The 10,799-nt window shown below is 32.2% G+C and overlaps 2 protein-coding genes across 2 annotated transcripts; one reads left to right on the top strand and one right to left on the bottom strand.

The window, feature by feature from the left end:
* The first annotated feature begins 1,581 nt into the window (after nucleotides 1–1,581).
* LOC107794322 (protein disulfide-isomerase-like) lies at nucleotides 1,582–5,428 on the top strand. The gene is made up of 11 exons (XM_016616805.2): nucleotides 1,582–1,779; nucleotides 2,440–2,470; nucleotides 2,588–2,875; nucleotides 2,958–3,143; nucleotides 3,229–3,354; nucleotides 3,462–3,605; nucleotides 3,701–3,820; nucleotides 4,197–4,314; nucleotides 4,422–4,534; nucleotides 4,780–5,011; nucleotides 5,246–5,428. The coding sequence occupies exons 1-10, from the start codon at nucleotides 1,625–1,627 to the stop codon at nucleotides 5,005–5,007; spliced, it is 1,509 nt and encodes a 502-aa protein (XP_016472291.1). The 5' UTR covers nucleotides 1,582–1,624; the 3' UTR covers nucleotides 5,008–5,011; nucleotides 5,246–5,428.
* Nucleotides 5,429–6,826: 1,398 nt separating this feature from the next.
* On the bottom strand, nucleotides 6,827–8,398 carry LOC107794339 (protein DOG1-like 4). The gene is made up of 2 exons (XM_075225937.1): nucleotides 8,274–8,398; nucleotides 6,827–8,077 (listed from the first exon to the last, which is right to left on the bottom strand). The coding sequence occupies exon 2, from the start codon at nucleotides 8,065–8,067 to the stop codon at nucleotides 7,207–7,209; it is 861 nt and encodes a 286-aa protein (XP_075082038.1). The 5' UTR covers nucleotides 8,068–8,077; nucleotides 8,274–8,398; the 3' UTR covers nucleotides 6,827–7,206.
* Between the last annotated feature and the right edge of the window lie 2,401 nt (nucleotides 8,399–10,799).

The raw sequence follows: 10,799 nt of genomic DNA, 5'->3' as shown, positions 1-10,799 counted from the left end.
AAAAACAACTATTTATATCCTATATAGAACATGCAATAAAGTAATTTAACTATCAAAATAATACATAAATTATTAAGCAATTTTTTATTTCAATTTAAAATAAGTCTCTTTGGCTTACGCTCCAAAAATGAGTGGCGCCTAGGCATATTATCCCCGGAAGATTGGGACTTACACCGCCTTTGTTCACTTCAGAAAGTCTTAGCGCATTGCGTATGAGTCTTGTTCAAAAAACGCTTTTAAAAATAATTAGGTTCATTATAGATTTAGAAATATCATATTCACCAGTAAAGTCAATCATGGGACGAAAATACATAATCCACAACTTAGGGGTGAAAATCATTTTGATCCCCTAACTTTACCTTAATAATCAAACTCGTCCTCCAACATTAAATAATAGACATTATGCTCCTCCTATCATGTCCATCATCTATTTTACCCTTGAAATTTTCAATTCCTCCTCTATGCATATATTTTTTTATATTATATTATATAAGATATATTTGAGCTTTAGCTAAGTGTTTTACCAATTTAAATACCTTATTATGAATTTTATAATTGCTCAATAAAATTTAACTAGAATAGTACTTTTATGAATTTGTAACAAAATTTATCGTTACTTTTTTTATTGTTACTTTAATATTAAGTATATATTTAAGTTTTACTTTCTTTTTTATTTTTTTATTATGTGTGTGTGTGTATTCTTAATTAATGAAATATTTTCTAAATAGTAGAGCATCTAAGGTATAAATATGTTATATTTTAGGAATTTATTATGAAATCTCCCTCTATGTTTAATTATTATTTTTTATTTTTCTGCACTAACTTTTATTTGATTATTATTAATAAGATGTTTTATTCTAATATTTTAATTTCACCCATTACTTATGTTATTCAATTTCAAATGCATGCTTGATTATTGTGTTTTACTTTTTAAAAATTATAAAAGGTAACAAAAAAATGTAGAGACCAAAGCTGATAAGATTAAGTGTAAAATAAGTATTTAAAAATACAATTGAGTTTCGAGGAGTAGCATGTCTATTGTTTAATGTTGGAGGAGGAGTTTGATTTTTAAGATAAAGTTGGGGGAGCAAAATGATTTTCTCTCCAACTTAGGTAATAGAATAACAACAATTCTCTGTATCATGTACTCCCATCTATGTTAGGAAGTTAATTGAATTATACTCTTATATTAACAAAATAATGAATAGATATTACAGTATTAATAATTTTGCCAAATTTACATTAAGCAAGTTATTAAACGTCGTAAACAAAAAGAAACCAAAGTTGACATAATCCCCATGACCGCACACAGAAAAGGAAAAGAATTAAAAGACTTGAATTTATCTCCTATTTAGTGCTATGTAAAATTTAACTTAAATCAGAAAAATAGTAGTACTAAATATAACAAAATTTGGAATCAGATTCTCCTTTCAAACCGTTAAAATCTTTTGACACATGCCAAGACCAATCACAGATTTACAAGTCATCAACCAAGCTGACATGGCGTTTCTCCCTAGTAAATTTTTAGCATTATAAAAGAGACACCCTTTTTTCTCAGCTTGTCACATCCTCTATATTTCTTAGATACACATAAAAAATTACATACATATTAGAGAGAGTGAAAATGGTTTGGAGAGGGATTTTTGTGATTCTATCAGTTCTATTTGCAGTTTGTGTAGCAGTAGAAGAGAAAGAGCATGTGTTAACATTAGACCATACAAACTTCACCGACGTTGTATCCAACCACAACTTCATTGTCGTTGAATTCTACGCCCCCTGGTAATTATTTTTTTATCTTTTCCCTGCATGTTGACTTTTAGAATTTCTTTTATTTATTTATTTATTTATTTATCCAGAGACAAATTTATTTAGTACGAGTTCTGTTGGTCAACTGGACCCATTGTTTTCTGGCTAAAACTATGTATACATATTAAAAATTACTGTATAACTCTAGATTCAGAATTCACCTTTGCTTGTAATCTGTGTTTAAGCTTGTTGTGTGAAGGGTCTTGAAGATTTTTCTAGTATTAATTAACTGTATATGTGGGTTGTTTTATTTTTGCGTTATATATCACGATTTAAAGCATTTTTCTATTAAGGGTATTAAATTCATAATTTTTATATCCTTGTAAAATAAAATTAAACTTCATAAAATTCTTTGTATAGCTTTTTCTGTTCTCCCTCCGATTCAAAAGAACAAAAGGGAGTTCTTTTTATCAGTTTTGATGTGTGAAATGATATGCTATGTAAATCATATGAGTTCGTATAGCATAGTCTGTGGAGATTCTCTTAAAGAATCAAGATATAGATGGTTTTTAATGTCTTCAAGAACTGTATTCATTTTATTTCTATATTATTAGCAAAGGATGGCCAATCTCATAATTTTCCTTCCCTTCTCAATATTTATGGATATCTAATGGTCCGCTTTCAATATAACAGGTGTGGACACTGCCAGAAACTTGCCCCTGAGGTACTATCTTCTTCTCTGAAAAGAAGGACATCGTTACTATTTATTTGACATTTTCCACATTTGTTGTTAGCCATTAGATTCTTAATGAAGCATTTTCCTCTCTTTTTTGCTTTCCAGTATGAAAAAGCTGCTTCAGTATTGAGTAGTCATGACCCTCCAATTGTTCTAGCTAAAATTGATGCAAGTGATGAGGCAAATAGAGGACTCGCAACACAATATCAGCTCAAGGGCTTCCCAACTATTAAGATTTTCAGGAATGGAGGAAACAATATTCAAGAATATAATGGTCCTCGCGAAGCAGATGGTATAGTAGCATATATAAAGAAACAATCAGGTCCTGCATCTCCTGAAATCAAGTCGAAAGAAGATGCTGCAAATGTCATCGATGAGAAAAAGATCATTGTCGTAAGTACTGTTTGTTTTTATCACTTACTCATTTCTCAGCATTCCATTTGTTCCTAACTAAAATGCATGTATTTTCTTTTAGGTTGGTATATTTCAAGAACTCTCAGGGGAGAAATTTGAAAACTATACAACATTAGCTGAAAAACTAAGAGCTGACTATGACTTTGCTCACACCGTTGATGCCAAATTCCTCCCTCGGGGCGAGCAAGTTGATAAGCCAACCCTTCGTCTCCTTAAGCCATTCGATGAACTCTTCGTTGATTTTGAGGTTGTATTTGTTGTTCCTTTAACGATTATGTGGTTTGATCATGACTTGTTTTTATTAGACTGGCACTTAACCTGTACTTTTCCAGGATTTTGAAGTCGAAGCAATGGAGAAGTTCATTGCAGAATCTAGTATTCCTATTGTTACTTATTTTGACAAAGATCCAGAAAACTCAATTTATGTCAGCAAGTTCTTTAATGGTATCGGCGCAAAGGTATACTCCATTCTTTGCTGATTTATTGTGAAATCTACACTTTCTGATACAAGAAGCTATATCCATTCTATTTCAATGACTAACTACTTAAAATTTGTGATATGCAGGCAATGCTTTTCGTGAACTTTAGCACTGAGCTCGACGCGTTTCAATCCAAGTATAAGGATGTTGCTGTGCTCAACAAGGAGAATGGTCTGAAAGGATTGAGCTTTCTGTTGGGAGATGTTGAGGCTGGTGAAGGTGCATTCAGTGTTAGTAACATTCTTTAAGCCTATCTGATAATTAGTACAGTATATTGGCTTTCCTAATGACTGTATAACAACATATGTTAATTATTCGTTTGCAGTACTTTGGGCTAAAGCCAGAACAGGCACCTCTGATCATAATAATGGAGAATGATGGACAAAAGTATCTCAAGGCACATGTAGAACCCGATGCAATTGCTTCTTGGTTGAAGGATTACAAGGTAATGGCTGCTGCATTTTTTTTGTTGGGATAATTACCTTATTGGGCCGCCCTCCAAAATAATAGCCGACAAATGTATATATTTTGAATATTAATATACATAAAATATACATAGATATACATAAAATATACATATGATATACATAACCATTCAGTGTATATGTTTTGTATATGTTGTCTAGCGCCTGTAATGGCCGACGGGACAAAAATAAAAAAATCCTTTTTGTGTTTATTGTAATTGTGTGTTCCATTAACATTTTCCTTGTATTTTCTCAATAGAGGAGTATGTCTTTTCATTTGTAGTTCTCTGCTGTCAATTGATGGCTTGCTAATTTCCTTTTTTGCTCAATCTTTCTTTCCTTTTTGCGTGGTTACAGGATGGAAAATTGAAGCCATACGTAAAATCACAACCTATCCCTGAGGTTAACGACGAGCCTGTGAAGGTGGTTGTTAGAGATACTCTCGAAAAAATGGTTCTCAACTCTGGCAAAAATGGTGTGTCAGTGTTTCTTGATTATGCATTTCTACTGCAGCTGTATATCTAAGGACCTACTAATAATGTTTTGCTTTTGGTTTGGCTATTCTTTCTTCCTTTGTTACAGTACTGCTAGAGTTCTATGCACCTTGGTGTGGCCACTGCAAGGCGCTCGCTCCAATCTTGGACGAAGTAGCTGTCTCGTTCGAGAAAGATTCTAATGTTCTGATTGCCAAATTGGTAACAATCTTTTTCCCTCCTCACTGGTTATATTACCAGTGCACATACATTCCTTCATCATGCTAAATACTATTTTGGGTCTATCGGAAACAGCCTCTCTACTCCGAGGGGTAGAGGTAAGGTCTGCGTACACACTATTCTCCCCACACTTCACTTGAGGGATCTTACTGGTCATTGTTGTTGTTGTTGCATCATGCTAAATAGTATTTGCGATATCCTAACTTATTTGCACTCTTCTTAATCAGGATGCAACTGCAAATGATATTCGTACAGATGAATTTGACGTTAAAGGATTCCCAACTGTGTACTTCAAATCTGCTTCTGGTAAATTGTCTCAGTATAACGGCGAAAGAACAAAAGAGGCCATCATTGAATTTATTCAGCAGAATCGCGACGATAAACCTGCTCAGTCTGAAGCTGATTCCACCACACCAGAATCAGTGAATACAGATTCAGCAAAAGATGAGCTATAAAGAGGTAATAAATCCTTGTTTTTCCCAACTAAAAAAAGGCAGCCCGGTGCACTAAGCTTCCGCTATGCGAGGGATCCGGAGAAGGACCGGACCACAAGAGTCTATTGTATGCAACCTTTACCATGCATTTCTGCAAGAGGCTGTTTCCACCGCTCACATGGCAACTGATGATTATAAATATTACTACTGTTTATGGATCAAGGGAAGTTCTAATATGTTTCTATTTTCTTATGTTCAGGTCTTTGCCATTCTGTCTCCATAGAGAGGACTCAAGTTTTGTCGTGGATTTGCTGCTTTCCTTTCTCTTTTATTTGAGTTTAGGTGTTTTTTTTTAATTACTGTAAAATGGTTGTATCATGTGCACCATTTTATTATGTATGAGGTGCAACTGAATCTAAATTACTATTATTATTATTATCAATTCACAACTTCCCAACTTGGCATTAATAGTCTTCAGTTCTCTTTGCTCAATGCTCCAGTGAAATTCAGTTCTCTGGTGAATAATTACTTCTTTGTACTAAAAACATTGATTTTAAATTGGTATTGGTGGTCATGAAAATTCTGACACTATTAAATATCGCACTTTAGCAAAACCATATTTTAAAAAGTACTCAATTATATATACCTTAATAAAAGAAGAAGACATTTAATTTCAAATAAAGTCTATACAGTTGTCCATATCTTCTGATCTAAGTAGGTGTTTGGACATAAGAATTGTGAAGTTCCGGAAAAAAGTGGAAAAAAAAAATTAAAGTAAAAATGATATTTGAAAATTAGATTTGTGTTTTTACATGTACACTTTAGAGCTGTTTCTGAATTTTTTTGAGCGATTTGAAGCGAAAATTTTGAAAATAACTTTGGAGTTACTTAAATTTCCGAAAAATTTCGAAATTCAACTTTAAGTAAAATTTGAATTTTTTATGGCAAAAAAAAAATGAATTTTTTATGGCCAAACAGTAATTCCGAGAAAAAATAAAAAATTTCCGTGAAAAATGAAATTTTCATGGCCAAATATTGATTCTGAGAAATTTTGACATGCTCATTCTGAACTTGATTCTAGATCTACCTTTACTTCAGATTTGTTACGTATTTCTTTTTTAGGCAGAAGTCATTTGGTTGTTATTTAAGATTATCTCACTCACAACTCTACATGACAAACTTCAACTTTTGCGGACTGCTGCTCTGTTTTCTTTCTCCTCTCCCCGTACCTTTTTTTCTCTTGATGTCAATTAGCTGGTTTTATATGCATCACCTCATCCTCATGTATGCATGCAACTGACTCGCAATTTGCAGTTTGAGTTTAATCTGATATTTATTTGACAATTCTTCTAATCCGATATTGACACCCACATTAAGGTCTCACTAACTCAAATTCACACTAGATAAGGCCCATTAAAAAGGAAGCGCTCCCCGCCAGAATATTTTTTTTTCATTCCTAGGACTCAAACCTGAGCAGTGGAGGAGCCACGTTTAACCAAGGAGTGTCAACTGGCACCCCTTCGCCGAAAATAATATTGTATTGTGAAGTAAACTTTCTTGCGCTATGCATTTATATTATATGTTAAATCTCATTGGGTTTTTTCGTTTATTTAATTTTTTATATTTTATTACCCCTTAGTAAAAATTCTAAATTCGCTACTGAACCCAAGACCTCAGGTTAAGGGTGTTGAGGGGTCCTATTCGTCTCACCACAACCTTGTGGTGAAAACTCTTTCACTTTAAATTTTTTTGCTTATTCTTAATGACATAATCTTATAACTAACATGTCTAAGATTAAAGTTTACTTTCTTAAACTCTCAGTCCAACTTAATATGCTGTCTTATAAATACCCAATAAAACATAATGTCATATATAACAAAGCAAATAGAGTACATGGTTTGATCGGGACTTACTACCCTACTTTATGCAAAGACAACAATAACATAAATGAAATTAAAAGGACCTAAAGACTAAACTTCTTCATTCTACGTCAAAATCTTAGCTATCATGTCTCTGCAACACTAATAGAACTGAAGAAAATCTACATAAACAGAAATGAATAAAAAGGACCTAATTAAATTAAAGATCTTCATCCTATTATAATCTAATTAGTACTAATATTGGCTCCTTGGGCAGTAAGAAGTACTATGCTTACCATAAGTTGATCATATGGTTATTGATCAGGGGCGAGTTCAGTGGCAAGTTCAGAACTCATAAACCTCAAATCCTGACTCCGCCTCTGTTATTGGCGACGCCATGACCATGGTTGTGGGAATTAACAGCAGCAATATCTTTCTTCATACCCCAATCATGAATCCTCAAATGAAGTTCAGCAGCAGCAATCAAGAAATGAACAGCTTGAATTGGTTTCAAAATTCCCAAAATCTCCTTTAGTGTCCTCAACCTCAAATCATCAGCCTTTTTTAAAACCTCCAATAAATTTTCCTCCTTTTTAGCAATATTATTCTTCACTTTTTCCTCCTCAGTTTCCTCTACTTGTCTTCCCTCTTCCCTTAATATTTCACTCACTACATGTGATAATTCAACCATTGATGTATCTGCCATTGTTTCTTGAACTTTAGCTAATCTTTCACTCAATTTTTTCTCTTCCTTTAATGTCTTATTTTGTAACTCATCAATTTTCCCAAGTTGAATACCAGAAAGATCTCCTAAATCTCCTGTACTAATTCCTCTAAATAAATCATGAAAACCAGCTTCAAGTTGTAAACCCGATTTCGAATATAATAAATGAAAAGCCATACTTGGTCTCCATCCTCCAATCCATAAAAATGCATCTTCAAGATTACTTCTCCATGTTGGATTTAACATGCCTAAAACATCTTCTTTGGCACTTCTTGATTTTTCTTTGTAATAATTCTCGTAGTGTTGTATAACACGTTGAATTATAGGCGATAACATTATCCGATTGTTTTCTTCTATGCCATTGACTTCTTTTGAGGCACGCACAAGCTGGTCCAAATCTTGATTTTGTTCAACAAGCCATGACTCGAAAAACTTGTGAAATGTCTCGCGATTTTGAACCGCGTTTCTACTATTGTTGCTCATCAAGTGTTGGTCCATGGTTTATATGCTGTTGGAAAAAAATAATACTCCTATTAGAGATGGAAGTACTAATTTAAAAAAAATCACTTCATAAATAAATAAGATGCTAGAATTGACAAGAAAAGATACTGTTTTGAGGGCATCTTTTTCAGAAAATGTTGTGTCATTTAAACTATAGGAAAATTAAAATTTCAGAACAAGTATATATGAGTAAGTGAACATACCTGTTTGTTTGCATGTGAAAAGAAAATTTAGATTTTGAGAACAAGGTTGAAGATATTTATATTAACGGTAGAGAAAGGTGACAAGAAGTAAAAACCAGAGCAGAACCGGTGGGCTAAGTAATAGCTAGTTAGGACTCAGTATCTGGCTGGACTTTATAGTTTATATTAAAGGTTTATTGAGTTCTGTTCATTGTATCTGTGCCTTGAAACATACATCCAATAGTCAACCACACTATTTTGGTACTACTTACAATTCTTTCCGTATCAATGACGTAATTTTACCCGGTACAGAGTTTAAGAAAAATAAGGTAATTTTTTAAATTTGTGGTCAAACTATGCTTTCAAAATATTAAGGATAAAATAAAAAATATAAAATAAATATATATTTTTAGCCGCTTTCACAAATAATAGCCGATAAAATATATATTGTTTGTATATATGTATAATATATATATATCGTCTAGCAAATTCTATTAGTTACAGCCGACCGGCCAGTTTTGCATTTTGCCCAAAATTTAAAGTTAAGTTGTTTCTTAAATATAGAATTTTATCATTCTTTTTGAAATTGACTAATAAGGAATAGTGTCACATTTTATATTTAAATAAATTGCTGACCGAAATTTACTGTTTACTTTTAACCAGTATATATAAATTATATATTGATTGTATACGATTATATATATATTGTTTTAGATTATACATATATTATACGTCTGACCGCCGTTTTTAATTTAAGATAAGATGGACAACTATTAGGTTAATTCTACTAAATTAAAATGGAGGGAGAAAGTTTTTTGTTCACCAGCAACAGACTGTATTTTCCACAGAACTTTTATTTTTAGCACCACATACTGTGTTAGTCCACAGAACTTTTTTCTTATACGACAAGCGATAAATTAACCAAACCCTAAATCTCTCCTTATGATATTTTCTTGCAATGACGAATGAATTTAACTTGAGGCCTACCTCACCTTGTTCTGTCCATAGTTGAGGCTAGAGGTATTCAAACCGAATCGAAAAATCGCACCAAATCGAAAAATTAAAGCAAATCGATTAAAAAATCCGACTAGGTTTGGTTTGATTTGGTTTGTATTGAATAAAAAAATCCGAACCAAACCGAAATATAAATATATAAATTTTATTTATATTTTCATGAGTTTATAGTGATTTTTCTTTAGAAAATGTAGAAATATTTGGGATCCTCTCATGTATTAACCCTGAAAGCGTAAATTAATGAAAAATTATTGTTAGACGACTAAGAAAATAACTATCATGTGTTACTAAAAAAAAAATCCATTAGAATTGTTGTTGTTGTATATGTTTGTCAATTTTTTCCATATTTACTAAACATATATTCACTTATCAAAACTTTATCTATAATTTTAACAAAGTAATATTCATGTAACAAAAAAACCCGAAAACCCGAAAAATCCGACAAAACCGAACCAATCCAAACCGATATAGTTGGTTTGATTTGGTTTTGATAAAAACCGAACTAACCCGGTCCATGTACACCCCTAGTTGAGGCTGAGGGTTCGAACCCCATTAATAGCGTAATATCCCCTCTCCTTCTCCGACCCCCTCTTTTTATATATTTATAATTTCAGGAAAAATAGTGCACGGCCATTCAAATGAAGAAAGAGAATTATTTTGTACTCGCTCCGGTTCACAATAAGTGAGTAATTTATCTTGGGCACACCTATTAAGAAAATATTAAATTCTAGACAAAAATGGTTAGTGTGACTAAACTATAAATATTACAGCATAATTTAATGTGAGAAGTAAAAGACTTTTTAGAAATACGTACATAAGGGTAATTTTGGAAAAATAAATTAAATTTTTTCTTGATTATATAAATGGACACTTATTTTGGACTAAAATAAAAAACCAAATTGATCAGTATTGTGAATCCAAGGGAGTAATAACTTGAGTTCCGGCTAATTTTCCATGTCTTAATTAATTTTATGTTGAACCCGTATATTTATGGTTGAACTAATTCTAGAATAGTAGAGTATTTGTTCTTTTAAAAACTTAGATCAGATGCCTTGCAGACTTGCAGTGATAAGGATGATTATTATTATTATTAAGCTGTTTGAAAACTATATATTTTATTCCCTCTATTTAATTCTTGAGATACAGCAATACAAAATAGGGTGATGCAGTAAAAGATAAAATCATACAAGAACGACAAGATCCAGATGTCTTCATTTTTCAAATGGGAAGTACTACAACTGGAAAATACAACATACAAAGTCGAAATTTCTGTAAGCACAATTTGCATTGGCGGTGAATTAAAAAAAAAAAACTTTAATCAGGATTCATATTTTTGTTGGCAAACTTATTAAATTCTTACTATATAATATATATATATATTGCAAATTATGGGATTCTGAACCACAACAAGTGGGCATGCATAATACTCCTCGTTTAACGTTAATCTTATCTAAAGGTGCAACATCGGTCAATCGTCAGAGTCTCAAATTTGCACCGATTATTGTGCCTGTCATGATGTTGTTTATTCCACTA

This window comes from Nicotiana tabacum, chromosome 11, assembly GCF_000715075.1.
Source record: "Nicotiana tabacum cultivar K326 chromosome 11, ASM71507v2, whole genome shotgun sequence".
NCBI lineage: Eukaryota > Viridiplantae > Streptophyta > Magnoliopsida > Solanales > Solanaceae > Nicotiana > Nicotiana tabacum.
Note: the sequence above shows the minus strand (reverse complement) of the source record. Positions and strands in the feature narration are given on the sequence as shown.